This window comes from Cyphomyrmex costatus, unplaced genomic scaffold, assembly GCF_001594065.2.
Source record: "Cyphomyrmex costatus isolate MS0001 unplaced genomic scaffold, Ccosl1.0 scaffold474, whole genome shotgun sequence".
NCBI lineage: Eukaryota > Metazoa > Arthropoda > Insecta > Hymenoptera > Formicidae > Cyphomyrmex > Cyphomyrmex costatus.
The window spans coordinates 2,556,509-2,579,256 of record NW_017279009.1 but is presented as its reverse complement, the minus strand read 5'-3'; the positions used below and the strand labels follow the sequence as shown (position 1 = coordinate 2,579,256).

Sequence of the window (22,748 nt, the reverse complement as noted above, 5' to 3'; positions counted from 1 at the left end):
AAGAATGACTTTCTACGAACTACGCTAAACAAATAGAGTTTTACTTTTTCCTTGACTTTAGAAAACAAGGACACCCTATGTAACCGCAAACGTTGGTCGATCGCTGCATGGTGCAGTGTGCTTCTTCGCGTGTCTTGTTCGTAGCCGCTATTGTTTCGGCGCACCGCAATAATGACACGACATGCTTTCCAACAATAATCGCTCTCAACGCGAAATCCAAATGACGTTTACGAAAGCGTTTTTACCTCGTGGAGAATCGTTTGAAAAGCATATATTTAGGTGTGCTTTTCGAGCGATTTATTTTTACTACAATCACTTTCCAGAGAGTCGCGAGGATAAACTCTCCCTAGTCTTGAAATACTCTCAAGTTTTTTCAGTGTAAAAATAATTAAGGTTCTATTAATTTTTTTTTACAAAAATATAAGGAAAGGTAAAATTTAGAAAATTACACAGCCTCAAAGATCTGCTCAAAAAATTGTCATTTCTTAGGATATTAGACATAAAAAATGTGACACAGTTGTAAAAAATATCTATGATAATTTATTAAAAATTCTTACTATAAATGCGCCTGTTTGGATTCGTTGAATATTTAGGAAATTGATAGACCGACTCTCGCAATAAGCTCAGCATCCTTTTTCTGTATTATTATCAAGAATTATTTAGACTCTTCTGGAGAATGCCTTCATCAATAAATACTTTTGATACTTCGGAGTATCTAACAATAAGTCTTGAAGGCATTTAAATAATCATGCACTACGTATTAACTTACTCTCTATTACACATCTAAAAAAATAAACTCGGATACAATATATCGGCGCATGAACGTATTTTTTTTATCGCTACTTTGAGCGAAAAATTCTTCGGGATGTTTGTCGCGATAAATCAACGGAAAGATCGGAAATCCAGAAAGTTTATTCCATCACGCCGTTCCCAGTCAATGCAGCAATGAAAGGCCGTCTTATCGAACATAGCAAGTTTTCCTATTTGCACCACATACATTAACAGGTCCAGCCAATCGATGTGTAGATTCACACATTAAAAAGTCAGGCCGACGCCGATTTTCTTCTTGCCTCAATATTTCATTGTCTTTGCTAAATGATAAAAAAAATTGCGAAAAGAGTCCCCTGAGTAAAGGCATTATCGCCATCTCGAGATCTTCGAGTTTCCCGAGAGATCTGGTTGCGCTGAAATCTCTTGCCGGTGAGAATTCATTCGTGGAACTTGGAACTTACGGGAACCCAAAGATCGGTTCCCTAACTGCGCTGAGGATGCAACGGGCTGGTCTCGTTTACATTATTCCTCTGTGCCATCGTCAACGGCGTCGTCGAGGACGTGAGGGCATTAGTGAGGACCTCGGCGATGCTGTCGGTCACTTTGTCGATCACCCCTGTGACTACGTCGTGCTTGTGATTGTGATCATGATCGTGATCATCTTGTTCTTCTATCTCCGTATGGTTGGGCGAACTTCCATGGCAATCATGCGAGTGTCCATGGCCACCGTGTGAGTGTCCGTGGCCATTGCCACCATGTGAGTGGGAATGAGCAGCTGTAGACAGAAAGCGTAGATGTTTGAGATTTTATGCGAGGGGACCAATAACGAGATCTGTAAAAGGAACTGGCTGTTTATTCTGCGAAGTTATACTTCTCCAATTGAAGATTAATTAGAATAACTGAACTATATGCGTTCATGTGTGTACTCCCCCCAAATAATCGTAAAATGTTCGTAAGTTAGAAGAGATAGGCTCTTTTCCGTTTCTATCTCTCTCTCTCTCCGTTTGTATTACTTACATTATTAGATAAAGAAATAATCGAATTAAAAAATCTTGATTTTTTTAATGAGTTATTATTTAATTTTGTGGAAATACATTTTTGTGAATTTATATTTGAATTTATTTCAATACGTTTTAATAGGATGATGTGGTAACAGTAAAAGATTAGTTTTTATTAGTTATAATTGCTAAAGAGAAAGGATGGTTTATCGTAAAGCACAATAATGTTTAACATTATTAGATTCAATTATAATATTGGAAAGTATTTAATCAATGATAATGATTGTAAGACGATTTAAAGTCATCTAAGCCGTTATCTTGTTGAATCGAATATAAGAAAGTCGTTCAATAATAATCGACAATTTCAATAATTATTTATCTCGATGTTTTTATTAAATATTTGAGCTAATAATATGTCAGTAACGATAAATTATAAAAGTAACGATAAATTATAAAAGTCCCCTTGAAATGTTATATTTCGCGATAAAGTTGTATCACAACTTGAGCGTGTGTATGTCACGCGTCTGATTATGCATCATCCATTTCCACTGTCGTCGCTCATCGAGCCCTCCGTAATTAATTTCTGTATATATATATATATATATATATACACACGAAATTCTCCAAACGGCACTCAAACACTCAACGGCAATTTTGTCATCGCGAAATACATCAAACGGTTGAGAAAGCCGTCGAAAGTCGGTCGGATCGTCCATCGACCTAACTGTCCCGGGTCATTGCCATGGGTGGAGAGAGAAAGCCTTGGGACTATAACCAGAACCCTTATGAGATCGAGATTCGTCTGCCTGTTGTCAGCATGACAGTGCTCATACGTCACTCCAGCACTACACGTGAAACCCGAGTGTGCCTTGGAAGAAGTGGGTTGTTTCCGTATGCAATTTGCCAATCATGTATAGCAGCCGACGCGACTTGTGTAAAAGTTCATGTTTCGTACAGACACGAGTAAGAGTAATAAGCTCGTGTTTTATGTAGGATAGATGCTCCAATAAACCATTTAATGGATAGAAAGCATATAATCTGATTTCTTCGTATTATAATATTTTGTTTCTTATACGTATAACATTATAAAATATCGACTGAATTAATAAATACTTCATATACGTTATTTTTTCATACTTTAACAGAAATTATAGTATTAATGCTCCTGAAACCCGTATTAGACTAAAGATTGAGACTGAGATTGAAATGTGACCAAAGCAATCTTTACTAAACTTAAGATCGGTTTTCTTTTTCGTGATTGGTTAATTTCAATCTCAACCTCAATATCTAGTCCGACACGGGTTTTAGATTTTTTTTTTTCATTTGTGCACTTTTATGATATTGTTCCACAAGATTAAGATTTGTTAATGCGTCTAGTTTCTTGCGTCATCCAGCTTTAGAATTGAAGCGGAACATTGCACTTACGATCTCGCTTGATTTCGCGAACCTTCCGCTCTTGCGAGAAGGTCAAGATGCAATTAAGATTGCATAACAGATGACATATCTACAGAGGTATTACGATCCATCTCTCCCACCTGTTGGTACTTTCTCAGCGAAATGACACTCGTGTAATCTGCTATTGAATACAAAATAATAATGATATATGGGACGCGTGCAAGTAATATCGATCACGATATTATAAAAGTTTTCAAATTCGTTGGAAATGTTCGAATTGATGGAATGTGCTTCTAAGTTAAAATTCATATGACTAGAAACTTTGTTCCTCCTACTTTAACGTGACTCTGCGATTATTCGGTTGTAAATAATGTTTACATGCTTATTATCTTATGTCTAAAATATTAGATGCTATAAATAAGCATCTAATTACAACATTTACAACTGGACAGTCAGGATTAGAATAAACTGAAGTAGAAAAAACAGAATCTCTCGTCATAGAAATTCTCGACGGAGTCGACGTTTAATTTTTTTAAATGGAGGCAAATGCTCTTTGTTATGAAAAAAGAAATGAAATAATAAAAAGAAAATTTGAATTAGAAACATTTCACGATTAGAACGAATTACTTTTTACTTCTGCTGGCATTACGAATCCGTCATTTTATCAAAGTCATAACCGTATTCTACTAGATTAATAAAATCATGATAAAATGACATGAACTATCAGAAGTAAACAACTGTTATCGGCCGGCATTCTGTGATTAACAAATAATTCAATTCTGTACACTTGTATATGCATGTACGTATATACATATCTGCCTGATTCGTATATCAATTTTTAATAGGCTAACGTCTAGAACGTCTAGATAAGATCTATTTTCGCGGCAAGTTTTGAACGAACGAGAACAACGAGCATTGCACGCCACCAGAATTTCTACGAGAAACACTGCTTCTCCTACTCCAATTTACCCTGACCCTGACTTTTCAGTTGTAGCTCGTCAGTTTAAATCAATAGATTAGACAAGTACCGAAGAACCAACACGTGAATTATATCAAGGACGTACCTGTAATAGGTTTACACCGAGACGTGTGAGTCTCAACATTTTAATTGCGAGGATATCGAATATCCATGATGGAACAATCACGACGGGCAATTCTAAACACTTTAATCGCAACCCGTACATCGCAGAAGAGCTTGCAGCAACATTACTGTAATGTTTACAATATTACTTTAATATTGCTGAAAAGTTGCAATGTTGCTGCGAGCTTCTGTATTGTATGTGAAACGAATATTAAATATCTATAATTGAGAGAAGTAGCGATGAGTGATTTGCTTTATCGATATGTTCACCTAACGAAGATAAATTTTGAATCGATAATTTGCATATGAAAAATATACGCTAATTTGAAGGAAAAATGTTTGAATTATTCTGGATAAAACTGGTCTCTATGAATAATAATGCGCTCGTACGCAAATTTGCATCGAGGAAGTTGAGGAAAAGATGATTTCCGGTGAATCCTAATGGAACCCGGGATGAACTTTCACCATACGGTAATAAATTTCTGTGCGATTTTCCGTTTTGACACGCGGAAATTTATCGGTCGCGCGAAAAGCAGAAGGAAAACGGAAACGCGCAGTAAGCGCCATTCCGAAGGATATCGTTAGAGTGACGATAATGCATTTATCCGGCATCAACAGTGTGTTGCGTTTTGTGATACGCTTCGGTGCACTTTGGTGACGCGGGGGATTCCCTCGTCTTCCGGGAAACAAACTCACTGGCGATCTGTAGACCCAACATCAGCGTAAAGCCAATAATGATTGCAACTAGCTGCAGCAAGCCGCTCTTCTCGTTTGCCCTCTCCCGTGCTAACACCTCGAAGAATACCACGTAAAGTAGGGTACCAGCCGCCATGCCTTGGAGTATGGTGGGTGTGGGCCCCAAATTCTCGCTGTCGTTCTTGAAATGATCAAGGACGAGTCCCACGGCGATCCCAATCGGAGTAACCATGGAAAAGATTGACAGGTAACCGAGGGTGGTCTTGGTCGACGCGCCGGCCACGTAGAGCTCCATTCCGACGCAAAAGGAGATCACCAATTTGTGGGTCGCGATAGCGGCAGCCAGATATGCAACCGAACTGATAGATGGTTCCAAACCTACCGCTAGACCCTCGAATATCGCGTGAAAGGACAACGCGAGCACAGTCAATAGTCCTTGTACCGAGGTGTTTTGTACCACGCCGTGATGATGACGATGATGATGATGATGATGATCATCCTCATCATCATCATGAGAATAATTGTGATTGATCGAATAATTTAGTTCAGGCATTGCTAATTCTAGATCAGAATGTCTCCGAACAACTTGATGTTCTTCGTTTGATAACCCGACAGGCAGGACGAATATAGGCGGCAGTACTTTGTCGTCCTTGCCTGTCTGGTCGCGAGAATCATCGATCTGGAGTTTCAGCCGGTTTACTCGATCCTTGTTGTCCTCGGTATCATTGATGTCTTTCCACATGGTGGACTTGGTCGTCGTGGATACGGTGGTGATCGAGCCATTCGACATCACCGATGAACTTGATGGACCCGTCTGATTGTTGTTGCATCTGCGCACCGATACTGTCCGGTAGAGTAACGCTTCCGAAGATTCGGGTTTGCCGGTAAGGGCGGCATGCACGGCTTCCTCGACCAGATAAACGAGGAAGAAACCACCGCAGAAGAGCAACTCAGCCAGACCGAGAGAACCCAAATCGGGCAGCTGTTTATTCGACTGATGTGTCTCTACGCTAGCACGAACTTCCGGTGCCAGGTGTACGAACGTCGTGAACAGGAGCACGCCGCCGCCGAAGCAGAGCAAGAGCGACGTCAAGAGACCCTGAAGACGATGCCGCGATGCTTTGGAATCCATTTTAGAATTTATTAAATAGGGTACTCGGATTATTAATTTCTGTAGACTCTCTTTCATCATTTTGAAATCAACTTTTTTATTATTTAAAATATGTTATATATGTAATATTTGCGAGAAGGTGCAATTGTTCATTTAAAATTTACTTATCTTAAAACTATCTCCGAATAATCCAGAGAGTCTATAAAAAAGCCAATTGTAAAATACCGAGCATCCTAATGAGCAGCTACTCCGGATATTACAATTAATATATGATCAAATGAGCTAAATCGATTATTATTAAATATTTTTTTGCAAACACAACTTCCCTCTTTCTGATATGATCAAATATTATTTTCTCGACTTTGTGCCTTTCTAGATATATTTAAGATTATTCGTGTATTAACGCATTATATAGTTTGAAATCAGAATAAGCCGTACACTTAACGAAGATACAATAAAACAGAATCGATATTCGGGAATTAATCTCTGAATTAAAAAACGATTTATATGCAGTGCAGGTAGAATTAATAAATATCCAAGGAAATTCACAGATGTCAAGGATATTCAATGGAATATCCTTGATTATATCCATTATTTTCTTTCGAATGTAACTTTGTAACGCCTGCAGCGAGTCGATTTGATTATGATTGGCACAAAGACGAGCTTTCCGGAGATGCTGCCAGGGAGTGTCGAGGATTTCTGATTGTTTTTCGGACGTACTTGTTTATTCGCCGCGGAGGCCGAATCGACGTTCGGCGAAGAAGTATCGGACGCTGAAGTGGACGTGGAGGTGCTAGAATGGTTGAAAGAGATCGCCTGGTGGCGTTTCTGGTGACGTTTCTGGCGAAGTCGCTTCTTAGCCCTGTAACGTCCTACCATCAACGGCAGCGTTCCCAGTGCGAGGGAACCAAAGCCAAGACCGACCATCGCGCCGATCTTCGACATCAGAAGAACATTGGACGTCGCCGTGTTCTCCATTTCGTATGTCGTTGAATTGCTATATCGATAACGATATTACAAGAAAAGGATCTCCTATCTTGTTCTCTTCTTCTTTTTCTAGGATTTTATAATGCTGGTAAGACCGATCACCGAAGCGATCGCCTCAAGCACACACGAGTAAAGTATCGAGAGTAAAATCCGCGCAAGACACCGACGTCGCGGTAGAGTTTACCTCGCGTCACCACTTCACTACCTCTCTCAATCGCGCGTTTCTGCCGACCACGGGATTCATCTCAATCTTGCACTTTTTCTCGAGGATGTCCCGTTCTCCAATTCACGAAGGCTCTTTCGCGCGGACAATCGAGACGTTCACGGTGGTCTAGCCTATGGACGAAGCTTCTGATTGTACCAGGTTCTTCGCTGATTAATTGTACCCTACGATCTTGGACGAAGCGAACAGATCGCGAACGGCGGAAAGCTCCACGCGCCGCGACGGCCGATCGGACACTACTCCGGTCTCGATGGAAACTCGACTCGATCGGACCCCTCGGCCGCCGCCTCGTCGTCTTACATAGTCCGAACCGAACCGTTTCCTGCCCACTCCCGCGACCGCTGCGCTCGTCCTTGTCTAACGATCACTCGCCAGCATGCATACTCTTTCTGGCACCTGCACCACGACTGATCGTCCCTCATTCAGTGGCGTAAAGACCGTCGGTCCCGCGCGGAGTTGCTCTCTTTCTTCTCATCGAAATGCACGCGAGGTCGATGGGGAAAAAAAAAGAGAATGGAAACGCATACAAACGGAAGTAAAATGAAGAGGAAAAAAAAATGAAAAAAAAAAAGAGGAAAGAAGGTCAGGAGAGAAGGTAAAAATGGAGAGAAAAAACAATAGAAAAGGAAGAATTTAAGCGAGAAAAGAAAAGGCGAAAGAGATCAAAGAAGGGAAGGGAGAAAAGATAAAAGATGCTGAATTTCCATTTTATCTTTACGGCATTGTTGGGCGCGCTCGACATTGTTACATCGTTGTAACTGTGTCCGACGAAGAGCAACGCATAACATATTTTCCCTCCTTCGCGCGGGCGGTAGACGCATTCGTGCGTGGGCGCGTGTACAGTGTGTACACACGTGCACGCGTGAATGAGAGAAGTTCGTTGGCGACACTCGGAGCAGGGACACGCGTGCAGACGCAGGCTGTTCCACGTTCGCGCCCACAACGTCATAAATAACATTCGCACCGCGAATTAGACCGCAAGATAAATGAATCTCCTTGAGTAGTACCGGTATAATGAGAACACGAGGAGACTAAGTAAAGGAATGGGGGTGTAAGAATATTCTGGTAATTCTTGAAAAATCGATCCTGTAGATCTGTCACAGAGAGGGGATTTGAGGTGTAATTTTATAGAAACTACTAATTTCTCTTAATCGAGAGAGGTTTATTTCTATAGCGTTGTGATACGGATGAGAAAATGTTAAAGTAAAGGCGGCATCGTACTAGTCTGCACTTTCAAGGCATGAACTTAACGATGTGGACCATCGAGACGATCACGCCTCCATGATTATTTATTGGCTCTATGATACTTTCACCCTTTTCGTGTGAAAAGCGAAAGGATAACACCACCGTGTTGTGGACATTTCATTGAACGTCGCCGAAGTCGTGAAGTTCAAGTAGCCGTGGAATACGTCGTCTAATCTAATAATATCGAGATCGATGACGATAGCGACATTCTTCATTGTTCAATTATGTTGATAACGAAATATAGCAATTCATAATTGCGCCGTTTATTTCTTTCTTATGCGATAGTTTAGATTTTTTTTTTTTATTTTTCATGCGATCGTTGAGCGATAAGTCATATGAAGTATGAAAAATAACAAGTTAGTAAAAAAGTATTTGCATGACTCATAAACAGGTAAACACTGTAAACTGAAAGCTTTTTCGTGTTGAATACTTTTTTGGTTATCATCAAATAGCACGTGGAAGAAATTTTAACAACGAGCAAAATCAAACGTTACGGGAATTGTGCCGTGTGAATCATCAGGCAGGATGTCCTTTGCATTTTGTGCCACATTCTCTTTCTCCCCCTCACATCCCGTTCTCCCCCCCGGTGTAACCTCCTATAGTACAGTATGTACAGTTTGCAGTGCAAGTTGTCATTTCGAATATTAGCTTCGATAAAAGCGTAATCTCTCTCTTTTATAATAAAACTGCAAACGCATTTATACACCGTGATAAGTTGGCTGGGTTGTCCAGCGACAATAATTATTCATTAATTGTAAGAATCGATAAGTGTCAGCTGTGTCGATAATCTTCGACCTCGGATATATGCTTGAAGCATCATCCTCGTTCGATGTATTTTCGAATTTTGTTCACAAAATATTTCTTTGTTTTTTCTGATTTATGTGTCTTTATCTAATTAAAACGTATTTTTTAATACTTAAGATTTATGTATAGATTTTGCTTGAGGAGGAGAGAAGAGAGAGGAGATATTGTCTAAATATTCGCATTTATTGAAAATTACTTCAACTAGGGACTCGAAAACTAAACTGGACATTAATTACACGCAATCACTGATTTAGTGTTTTATCATGTATTATTTTTGTGAACTATTCTTATTCAATATCATTTTATTTATCGTACTGTTGTACTTTGATTTTTTTTAAGTATTTGATACGTTTGAAGAAAGATTGTGCAAGTTTAGTTGCAATACAGACAAATCAATACGTAAGTAAGCATGAACGCAATAGTCTTATCTATTAAAATTCTCAGTTCTTACATTTATTAGATACGAAGAACGTGTTTAACAGAGCGTAGAGATTGAACGTTTACTTATATAGCGCTATATATACTTCAATTTCTATGCGCTTGCTATCAACGAGGGATACAAAAATATCACTGTGCGTTAGCACAAAATAAAATCGTTTATACTTACTCAACATCTGCAAGCAGAACATCACGAGGAAACCGAAGAGGATCGAGAAGTATTGTTTGAGCCCGGTGCGATGCTCTTGCAAGATCTCGAAGAACACCACGAACAGCAGAGTTCCCGATGCTAATCCCTGAATGAGGAAAAAGAAACGATAAGAGTATTTTTTTTTCTATTTACCTATCGCGTGTGTTTGCTGCTCGACCAGTTCACAGATTACGCAGAATCCCGATTCTTTGAATATGAAGAGCTTCTTCGACACGCGTATTACCGTCATCGATTATCTCATCGAAATTTTTTATTTCGTGAAACCGGTATATCTCCCCCAAAAGAGATGGAGAAACTTGCCTGCAATATCACTGCCATTGGTCCACTCGTGGCCGCGCTTCCGCCGCCGACGAGAGCCATCCCGATGCCAATCCCCAGCGGTGACACCACGGCGAATGTACATGTGTAAATCACGGACAGGTACGGCCTGGTTCTAGACGCGATCAGTTCTACTCCGATGCAGAAGGCAATGACGAATTTATGGGATGCCACGGCAAGGAACATGTACCTACGGACGAGTCGTATCGTTTGTCATACCGCTGTTCTTCGTTTTGCGACAGCGGTTTAACCTGGCGGTATTAAATATGTAGCGCGGTTACCAAGGTGAGATTTATTAATCATCAACTAAACTACGACATTAAAGCCATTAAGCTAAGCTTTAATTAATAATTAATAATGATATTTTTAGAAAATTTAATGAAATTTGATCCTTGGATTCAAATTATACTAAACAAAATCTCAAGTAGAGTACAGAATATAATGCGTAATAATATTATAAAGATATCATCATGATCTTATTTGTCACTTATAAGTTTATTTTTAACTATTAATTGACGTCAAAAAAGAAGACGTCCTATGATATTATTATGATTTAATTGTAACTGTGTTCTACTTGGAATTGATTCAAATTTATTGAAACTCTTTTTCATTACAATTTCAGACACAGAGCCGTTGTGATAATAATATTTATGTTTACAGTACGTGGGATTTGACAATCCGCCTTTGTAGCGGTTAATTTAGAGCACGAGCGCAGACGAGCTTTGAATTAGGGTTTGAATTAAGACGCATTCGCGATGCAATTACCAGACATGATTGGCAGAGCTCTCTAAACCGATCGCCAGTCCCTCGAATAATTCGTGGACGGATAAGCCGAGTACTATTAATAACCCTTTTAGCGAAGATATCACGAAGTCATCATCCGAAGTCATTATCGCCGGTAAATGGCTGTGGCCCCTATAAATTAAAGAACGATAAAGTTTTCTCGCGGTTTTTTCGCGCCGCCGAAGTATCGTCGGCAGAACGATGATATAAAACGATTGATAAAGGCCAGCGTAAACAGACTTACGTATGTGCGTGACCGTTACTAACGCACTGCTGTATTTGACCGTTTTCCACCAATTCGTTCGTGCTGAGATTTACGTCCTTCTTGCTGGTATCTCGTCTCATCATTTGTCGCTTCCTGAGATATGTATGCACAGACTCTTCTACCAGGTACATGATGAAAAAGCTACGAAAGAAGTCCGCGGTAATTCCTTAATTCTGAAGCACGCCGTTTCAGGGATACTTAAATTTCAATTCGGTATTATTAAAGAATATAAAAAAATATAACAATCTTAAAAACGAGACCAATACTCAAGTAAAAAGAGATGTATAGATTAATTAATAATTAATATGTTATTATAATTTTGAATTACAATCAAATGGTTACCTTATAAAAAATCGTGATTCAATGATCAGATCAACAATTTTAAATTGAGTAACGAATGGTTCTTCGCCTCTTATTGTAATCAAGATATCTCATTCGTTCATCAATAGATATTCCATCTCAGAGAAGTTGATTTTTATTTTGCATCTATACGTAATGACGTCAAAGGATTGACTCACCCGGAGCATGCAAGCATGTCTGCCAGTGAAAAGCTGAGTTGGGGTATCTTGTTAGACTCAATAAGGTTCTGTACGCCTTCCTCGACTTCTGGTATCAAGTGAAGAAACGTCGTACTGAAGAGAACGCCTCCGCCAAAGCCAAGTAGAATACCCACCGTCTTCATCGATCTACACATGATAAAACGGTACAGATTTAACTCGTTCGACCGTATTACATCATCGGTCTTAAAACAATATTAGCGAGACGCAATATATGTCACTTATGTCATTTGAGGATTGCGTTGTCATAGTCTCTTGAGTATTACAGCGATCGCTTTGAATTGTTCCTCGATTTTCTCTTTCCATGTAGTAATACAAGTTTGCTCCCGCCGTTTTTACAGATATAAAACTATCTATATGAAAACGGCGGGAGTAAACTTGTAGACCATACCTTGCCGCATGCTCATACGGATACTCGCGAATTCAAACGTAAATATTTATTTCTGAATTTAACTCATTAAAAATTTGTTATTGTTAAGATTATTGTCATATAATTCATGAAATGGTAGCGATTGTGGCCCAAGATCCGGGTTCAAGTCTACTCAGAATACACATATCAGACTTTATCGGACCTTTTAGAGAGCAATATCAAGTTACCGAGAATATCTTTGTCACAACCTTTTCTGATAGACGGCGTTAAAAACTGTAGGCCCTATATACCAGTGAATATATACAGAAGAGAGCACTGCGTTTCTAACAAAAGACGACGTAGCGGAAAGAAAAACTTATGGAAGTATAAGTAGTTGAACAATTAAACAATAAAATGTCAAATAATGCTTTTGAGAATTATTATGATAAAAAAATATTCTTGTCATGATCTGTACGGTTATATTAAAGTTATGCACCGTTGCTTGAGATGATATCTTTACCTGGAGTTTCGATTGTTCATGTCCCACTTTAACCACTTGGCCAGAAACATCGGTACGATACCCATAGTCGTGCTGACAGTACACAAAACCAGCATGGTAACGGCCTTAGCGATTAATACGTCCCTTTCCGTATCCTCCGAGGAATGTTTCTCTTCACCGTCAAAAGATGATGTATTTAGTCCCACCATCGAGAGCAAGGCATTTAGCGACATGATGATTTTTTGTTACTGTAAATGGAATAATATCTATAATTAATCTTATAAACCGAAAAAATGTAAAAATATAATTTTTTGTCTATTATTTTATAACAAATCTGGTTGGACGCGTACAAGTCCATATTAAGGTTGTTGTATATAATGAACAGAAATTTAATCCATGTAAAAATAAAACATACAAAATAAAACATATAAATATTTTGAATTGTAAAATAACAGATCTTCTTTAACAGCACAATGTATTGAGGATTTCATGGTTTAATCTGTTTTTATATTTATATGAAGTACATTTTTATGGCAATTTGTGTACAATGGCTTTAATGTACATCAGTACGCACTGAGTGCACAATCGAATTCATTATTAAAGATACGTGACTGCGAATTAATAAAACATGAATATCAGATTGTCTACGAATAAAAATTAATCGATCGTTCGAAATTTCGATTCGATATTTTGACTTGGTCGTGTTTTTGGTATTAATAAAGGTACATGCAACTCTCTATAGAATTTGTTCTATATAATTTGTACGAAGGTACGTGTCTAATCTTTTTACAACCCAGCTTCATCTGGACATTTCTCGCGGATATTTGTTACAATCAGCAGTTAAATGTCGACTCGACTATTTTTAATATATTTTATCTCTTTTTACGACTTCAGGGTATTTCATTACTGCGCAGAAATTCTGTGTCAGTATAATTAACTTTACTAAGAATACCATTATCTTTTCGCTTCTCGCAAGACAATTTCCGCTTATCTAAGCTTTTCTGGTTTCTCATTGTCATATACAAAGTATCCGAAATTTTAATGTCAAAACTTCGAGAGCGTGTAAAGAGGGTCAATAAACTCTAAGAAAAAAGTCCTGTAGAAATATACTCGTTTTTGCTTTGTTTTGGTAAAAATCGCAAAAAAGACAAAACGTTGCTTCGTTCTTGGACATGAAGAAGTAGTGTCTTTGGTCAGCTCGATTGCCTGACATCACTGGACTTTTTTGTGTGACGGGTCTTAAAGCAGGAAGTTTATTCGTTGTAAATCAACTCAAGAGAACAATTGAGAAATCAAATCGAAGCTGCAGTGCACTGTAAATATCACCAGATCAGTGTTTGACTGCAACACGAGCTGTCCATACTGATGATATGTTTGCATTCCTGCAAGAGGCTAACATTTTAAACAATATCTACATTAAACAAGTGAATGAATACAATATGAATAAGTAATAAAAAAGTACAAAAGCGAAAATTACGTTTTGTCTTTTTTGCGTTTTTCTCCAAAAACGAAGCAAAAACACAAGATTTTTTTTCTTATCGATCCTCTACACGCTTTCGACGTTTTGACATTTAAATTCCGGACACCCTGTACATTTAGTTTAAAAAGAATTGATATCTCTATTCTTCTCTTCCTCGTTTCCTCTTTCTTCAACTCTTTTATTGTTATATTTATCTTTCTCAAAGCGATCTCATAATCTCTTACGAATTAAGTTTTTCCGTACAATATTGATAGTAAATTCATATATTACTTACAATTTTAATTGGATAATTATCTATTACGCGATAAATGTTTCTGATAAACATTATTTGACAAAAATAAAAATAATTTCTACCTATCACATGTTACATACGAAGGGCATATCCTAATTCATTACGTTTAGAGGAAATCATTTCGAATGAAAAGTACTATAATTGTAATTTTTGGACATAACATTTTACAAGAATTTTTCGCCTAAGAATCGTAAGTTTAAAAATATATATATTTCTTTATCTTTTCTCGTTATTTTATTATTTTCTTTAAAAATGATTCTGTATATTAATTTATTGAGCTCCATTGCAAGATTAATAAAAAAACATTTAAAATAGAACTGGAAAACTAAATTTGCAACTAAATGTTATGAACAAATTATTAAATATTGATTATAGAGGGAAATTGATTGCATTAATCAATTATACTAAAGAATTACAAAAGAATTTCGCGCATAACTTTTTTTAAAATTGTTCCCCGTTTATGCAAGAAAAAACAATAAATATTACGAATTATTAAAACTCGTTCGTGCTTATAGCAGGAATTATAACAATTAATTGCAAAATTGTTATTTAATGTAATTTTAATTATATATCAGATACGTGTAATTTTTATGCTCGGGTTCCATTTCTAATTATTGTTCTTTTGCTAACCTTACTGATTCTCTCAAGTTATGGGCTTTAATGGGTTAATTCGAATATAATTAAACTCCCATGGTTTCACTTTCAGAGAGATAAACGTGTGCAAAAGAACTTTTTAAGAAAATTTAATTCTCGCGGTACTTTCTCTTATCTTTGATATATCATATATCTTAAAAGAAAGCAATGAATGTTATCTCGTTAATTCTTGATTATATATTATATATATATATATATATATATATAATCTTATTTTGTTACGTTAATTAGCAATCGAAATAGCTTTATTATCTCGGCTTGTCCAAAATGAATTATATAATTTTTTTCAATCCGATGGAAATACATATATTTAGAATGATAAAAATATATTTAAAATATGGATCTTGATTTTTAAAAAATTATAGATAGCAACGATATCGGAGTAAGAAAGCAATGCAATACAGTCGAAAAATTCAACGGGGCACGGTTTCATAGAACCTTAGTAATAAAAGTATCTGATTGTATAAAATAAAAGATTTGTCAGAAAGATTATAGTTTCTGAAACTTTAAACTTCAACATTAAATCTTGCGCAGAAGTTATATTTCATTTTTAAATATTGCAATATATTATAAAGACTAATTTTTAAAAAATATACCTTGTAATTATGTTGTAATTAACTTCTTGAGTGGACTGTTTTTTCAGAAGTTGTCAATAAGTATATGTGCACTTTATATTACTTTAGACTTATCACACAAAGGCAATTTTTTTTTTAAATGACAGATATTATTGTATTGCTTTTCAAGAGATATATTGTGACAGAAAATTACATCACAAAAATATCTCACTAATAACAAAACATTATACAGCTGATTACAAATAGATCGTACATTGAATAAATCAATAATCGCTTCGTCCTTTCTACCTCTTTTAAAAAACGTCTTTTACTGGCTCTTCCCCTTATAGTAACACATTAACTTGTTCTTTTCCAAGCGCAGTGTCCAGCAAGCGACACACGTTTGCGACACCGTATATAATCATGAAAGTTGACGCACTACTAATCGCACTGTCTTTTCCACCCGTCGTATATATACGGTGTGCCATTCGGTTATATCGTCTTCCGATCTTTTCGCGATTGTCACGTCGACGCGCGATAAGACGCCCGTGGATGGAAACGGGCCCACCAACGGAGCGACACAACTGATACGCGCATACATAGAGATTTCTACATACGTGTACATCAACTTATTCAGTGTGTGTGTACGATTGTGGGATACCTATCTTTTTTTGGATAAAGAAAAAAAGATAATATTCGTTTGTGATTGAAGGATAAGGAAAATCGCAAATACAGAGAAAAAAAGTTATAATTATCATAATTTAATTAGATAATTTGTAGTCATTTTTAGGATAAATATATGTATAGTTATATAGTTGTTTTAATTACGCAAATATAGTCAATTGCGCTGTTAATAATAGTCACACACACTGTTTGAAAATCTTTAATTTTCTTGATATATTTTTTGATTATCATTACCATTAATAAATAGTAAGATTCGATAAGTGAATTTAAGAAAATAATTATATTCACTCTGTAATTGTATTTATTGAATATATAAAAATGTTTATTTTATTTATTAATTTTATATCTTTTTATTTTACTATATTATTATTTTCAATTATAATTTGTAGTACAATTTTTTCATAAAAAGGGAGCTTCTCTAATCATAATTATTTTCATATCTAATTATAGTCACAACTGTCAAACACTTTTTTCTCAGTGAAGGACGGCACTTTACCCTGTGATGATCGGATAATGATGAATTACGACATAGTGTTATAGCTGGAAAGGAAAATAAAAGAAAGAGAAAAACTCATAGACTTACACACACAAGACTGCGCTTTCATATGGGAGATTGCGCGACAATACTGAAGGATAGGCTATATTCTATTATCTTTGTTCTCCCAATGTCACAGGCATGCTATCCTCGTTACGCAGAAAAAAAAAAGAAGGTTTCAGGAAAGATGAGTTGCCTTTGCATAAACTCTTTCTCTTTCTCTCTCTTTTTCGTCACGTCATGCAGCATTTATTAATTTATTATGTATAAGTTTATGAAAATATTCATGCAAACATATGCTACTTTTAATTTATTGCTTCGTAAGTCTGAAACCGTTATCTTAATCTGTTCGATTATTTTGATTTTCATGCGTTTCGTCACGAATAGCCAGTCCGTCCGGCGTTCACGCGATGATGCCGATCTATCGATCGACGTATCGACGATCGATGTATCTTTTTTTCGAAGAGAGGCGAAAGGAAATTGTTGCGAAAAGCTCTCTCGGGACGTGGGAATCGGCGATCATACTGCGCCGATCTTTCTCGTTCGTGCCGATTCAGTGGCGCGATTTAACGGTGATCGTTCGTTAGTAGACTCGACTCATGCAATCGACGCGAACAACCCGAGAACGCCGCGGGAAGAAGTAACGGCCTTTGAAATGTGCGGCAGTGCTAGGCACCGAGGTATCGAATGCAGTGAAAGTGCAGTGCGGCGTGACCCTCTGGCAGATAAAAAAAAGTCAAAAGTTACCGAGACGGGGGGAGAGATTTTTATGTCGTTCAAGGTAAACGTTCGAGGAGATCGATTGTGAGCGATCGATTGCTTATCCGAAAAAAACACTAAGAAATTCGTCTCAATCTGTTTTTTATAATCTATTTATTATCATAATATGAATTTTTTAATCAAGTCAGACATTGAAAACGCTGGGAAAAAATCTCGTCGAAGATTCAATTTGTGGGAATAAAATTATTGTAAGAAAAACAATTTTCTTACAATGTTTGCTCATTATGAAATTAAGAAGCTTCTTAATTATTCTTTATCAAGATCTATGGGTACATTTCCACACCTCAGGGAGATTCATCAGGTGTTTTTTCCCCGTCTTTCCCTCCGCTCTCTCTTTGATTGCCTGTTAATCCACATTTAAACAGCTGATATCGTCGATGATTTTTATATATGATTACGCAATTGCGTAACAGCCTCTGACATGTAAATACGCTTGTCGTCAATTATGCGTCGCAACGTCATATTTGTATAACACGATTATACTCGCGATTATACGTTCTTCATCTACGTAATATCATTCAGAATAGAAGATAACGGATCGATATTCTTAATTTTAATTACCTAATACTCGGAAAATATTACTACTAAAATTATTTATACTACTAGTTACATATCGAATAAATATCCTCAATTTATTAATATATTAATATTAATATATTGCGAATAATAATCGCGTAATAATCACATTAGCCATTAATAATTAAGTTATTAATGATCTTCAGGCAACCTTGGTGTAAATATAACTTCCAAAATCTCTCACGTATGATTAAGTTATAATTATTGGAAATACCGTACACATATGCGAATCTGGTAAAAAAACGTGACAACTTCTAAGTGCTGACGCGGCGACCCAGCTTATTATACGGTATCAAATGCAATGAGAAGGCGTTGCACGTATCTTTGCATTAGCATTTCACCGACCGGATGTTCCCGTAAACACGGGGAATTCCCTCGTACGAGGAAAAGTGGAAAAACTATATAAAAATCTCGCTGTTTTTATTACATGAATGAATTTTCGTTGCTTATGTATTTCTATGATTAGGAAGAGAGAACGAATTTATTTTAAGTTCTGCCGTATTCGATATATATGTATTGATAAAAAATATTCGGTGTTTCCTTCCACTTTAGAAAGATTCAGGATTTTAGATAATTCTACAGTTCCTTATTAAAATAAAAAGAAGTCATCTATTTTTTATACTAACTAAATCGAAACTGAAGATATGACATGTTCAATTTGCGTAGTATGATCTTTTACTACAGTTATCTTCAGACGGAAATGTTACGGAAATCATAAAGATTCTTTAATTTTGATGAAAATTGGTTACAGGGAGTTTTTGGGGTCGTTCGTTTTGAATTCGTGTTTATAATTTGGAAATTCAAAATGCCTGAATAATATCGCGGTGATATTTGGTTTCAGAGAGAATTTGGTGTTTCGAATCCGTGTTAAAAATTGTGAAATTCAAAATGGCTGGACTAATCTTGCGGATGGAATATAAGGGGATTTAGGTGGTAGTGTTTTTAAAGTCGGATTTAAAATTAGAAAAGTCAAAATGGTTGAATCAATATGATGGATGGAATCCATCTAAAAGATCCTAAAGATTTTCTGATTTCGGGAAAAGTTCGTATAAGGGGGGAGGTAAGGTATTTTAACTTTTTTGACCATTTTTTTTATTTTTTTATCTGAATGTACAATGTCGCAAGATTAGTGTGTGAAAATTGGAAGCCGATCGGAGCAAAACTAACGAAGATATGGAATTTTAAGTGTCCGTTGCTCCGACTCGATTTCGTATACCTGCCGAGTAGCTGAACGGTCCGGTTACTTGGCAGCTGCTTCGTGCCCTATTGTAATCCGTAAATTCCTTTCTTTGTCGAAGGGTCTTCGTATGTATACAAACGTTTATAACTGACGTTGTATTCTTAGTTTTCGTTTATTTTTCACTGTGATTTTGCATTTATTATTAGTAAAATACCAAAGAAAATTAGCAGAGAAGATCGAGCAATCTTTAGTATTTCCGTAAGATTTCTATCCGCCATATTTAGTCAGCCATATTGTTTTTCCAAATTTTGAACACGAATTCTGAAAGAGCGACCCCAAAAACCCCATGTCACCAAAATTCAACGAAATCGGAGTATTACATCACCCCATTGAAAAGGGGCTTCAAAAAAACGTAACACACCAATTTTAAGATATGATGATGATGATGATGATGATTAAATCGAAACTGAAGATATGATGCTCAATTTGCGTAGTATAATCTTTTACTACAGTTATCTTCAGTCTTTTCTAATAAAATTTCAGGGAAACCTGCGCACGGAGAACTGAAATAAGATTCATGAGTCGTATTCAGTAAGTAGAACACGCGTAAGTATGTTACTTAATATGCGATACGAAACACAGGTCGGTTTTGTTTAATATACACATACACGCTCTCCATACACAGCGTCAGCATAATTTATAAAAAAATGTTATTACTTTGAATCAAACAAACTGTTCCTTACAGATTTTTGAGGCTTCCACTGGTACTTTCTACAATATATAGAAGCTGTGTTTTGCGAATTATTTTCATATCTATATCCATTTTCTTCAAATGCCAACGTTTCGTGAACATTACAGTTTATTTCATCAAGGTGAACAACAGCTTGATACTGATATTATCGATTTTTGAATGCTAAAAACAATGCCACGAGTCAAATTCATTAATGTCATATTTCGAAATAATTGACGTTTAATGTGCCAAAAATGGCATTTTTTTCTTGCAATATTTGTTATTTTTTAATAAAAAGGATTAACGTTGAAATCCTGATTAAAAGTCATAAATGTATACATGTATATTATTCATTCCCTATAAAATACATTTTTTTTATTTTAATATTTTATTTTTAGCCACGGAGGATTTAAATGTAGAATTTTCTAAGATGACAAATTTTCTGCTTATGACGATGAAATCATATTATAACTTCTAATTTGTGGTTATTGATACACAATATAATTTATTACGATAAATTCCGCTAAATGCCTGTGTCTATATGCATATATACTACACACACTCGCGCACGCATACATATACATATGTACATAAGCCCACAAACTACCTCATTTTAATGGTCTATTTCGAATATTTTGAAAGAAACAAAATTGAAAGAAAAATTTCAGATATATTGTTTTAAATAAAATTATATGATAAAAGTTATACATATACCGATAACACACTTGAGATTAAAGGTATGTATAACTTCATGGTCATAGCTATAAATTTGCTATCTTGGAAAAATAAGATGTATTATATAATAACATTTTTAAGAATACATTTTATGGGAGATGAATACAATATATTCATGATTTCTAACCAGAATATTTCAAGATAATATTAATCTTTTTTTTAAAAAAATGTAAAATATTACAGAAAAGTCATTTTTGGCACATTAATTAAATAACAAATATTTTGGATCTTGACGTATTGACAAAATTTAGCTTATAACATCGTTTTCAGCATTTAATCATTTATAAGAAAAACCTTGTCTGGTATTTAAAGTAAAAAATATTTGTTTGTGTAACTATAGTATAATAGAATGCTAATGACACTTAATCGCCGCTTTAATGCATTTTATCTTCATTCTAACAACGAGTTAAGAAGAGTACAAATAAGGTAATATAAGTCAAGAAGGTACGATAAATGCATACACAGCACACGCATTAAATTTATGCTTTAAATATAAACTATAAACATATGAAAGTTGTATTTATAATATTCTATTTTTTCATTAAACAACATTTTTACAAATATTTTTAATTGTAGTTATTTGCTAACTCTGTTTGTTATTAGTTTTATTATAAATTGAAGTTTTAAATATAACAAAAATCTAGATACCTTTGCATAAGTACTTTAAATATTCAGAATAACTCACATAAAGTTTCATTGTAATTTGTTGCTTAATTTCAAAAATTTAACAAATAAATATTTTGTTCATTTACAGAACAACTAATTTTTGCATCACAATATATCTTTACAAAAATCATTTTAAAAAATACTTAAATTATTTTCATTAAAAGGTTAAGATTTTTATCCCTATTGTATAATACATTTTCGTAAATTTCTATTAGAGCACAGAGATAAAAGAGTATTATTTTTTATTGAAATAACTTTTGGTGTATTCTATAGATAGTGAACTTTACCTTTTAAATGCGATATAGAATAATATGTAATTTTTTCATAATTTTTTATTTTGAAATAAAAAGCATTCTGTATTTAATTTCTAATTTGTTTCAACGAAAATGTAAGTCATTAAATATTCAAACAAAAAGAATTTAACGCTTATAAAGCCGATTCCAAAAAAACTTCATAAAGTAATTTCTTTTCTTTTAATCTGATTACTTGTGAACACAATACGATGCATGAATTCGGTCATATTTTCTTAGAGAATATAAAGGACCCGAAAATTTTAGATCTTTATTTCTAAACTAGTTTGTGATTGTCAGAAGTCTGCGCATTAATTTTTCAAATTTTCTTGCACAGTATATCTAAGATAACTCAAGTAAAGCACAAGTCATCATAACATCAAAACGTCGTCAAAATAGCTGCGCGCAAATTTGATTATTAAAAATCACTTTTTAATCAATCACGATTTTTGTACATCAATTTTATAATTATATTGTGATTTTGTTGTTCTATTTGGACTAATATTGCACTTACATAAAAAAAGTCAGTTATTTCCATAAAAATTCGCTTATTAATTATTTAATATACATTAGACATTAAAATGCTAATTAGAAAAGAATTTCTCGTAATATTATTAAAATAAAAAACAAAATTGGACTTTGAAGAATAAAAAAATTTAAAGGACAACTACTTGAAATATAAAGGACTGTTCTTTATAATGACGTACATATAGTCGCCATACGCATAAATTTGAGATGGGTATAGAAAAAAAATTGTTTCGTATACTACTTGTATTGGCGCGTTTTTTTTTCTTACCGTTTTAACTTCTTCTGGAAATTAAATCTTTCAAGTTTTAACACAGACTTTCCAACAAGAAAGAT

The 22,748-nt window shown here is 35.3% G+C and overlaps 2 protein-coding genes across 2 annotated transcripts; both read right to left on the bottom strand.

The window, feature by feature from the left end:
- Positions 1 to 569: 569 nt before the first annotated feature.
- On the bottom strand, positions 570 to 7,835 carry LOC108778077 (protein zntB). Its single transcript, XM_018545173.1, has 3 exons — positions 6,773 to 7,835; positions 4,942 to 6,040; positions 570 to 1,546 (listed from the first exon to the last, which is right to left on the bottom strand). Exons 1-3 carry the CDS (start codon positions 7,028 to 7,030, stop codon positions 1,254 to 1,256), a joined length of 1,650 nt encoding a protein of 549 aa, XP_018400675.1. The 5' UTR covers positions 7,031 to 7,835; the 3' UTR covers positions 570 to 1,253.
- A 3,112-nt stretch (positions 7,836 to 10,947) lies between these two features.
- On the bottom strand, positions 10,948 to 22,748 carry LOC108778078 (zinc transporter ZIP3). The gene is made up of 5 exons (XM_018545174.1): positions 22,684 to 22,748; positions 12,753 to 12,979; positions 11,845 to 12,012; positions 11,306 to 11,467; positions 10,948 to 11,193 (listed from the first exon to the last, which is right to left on the bottom strand). Exons 2-5 carry the CDS (start codon positions 12,962 to 12,964, stop codon positions 11,040 to 11,042), a joined length of 696 nt encoding a protein of 231 aa, XP_018400676.1. The 5' UTR covers positions 12,965 to 12,979; positions 22,684 to 22,748; the 3' UTR covers positions 10,948 to 11,039.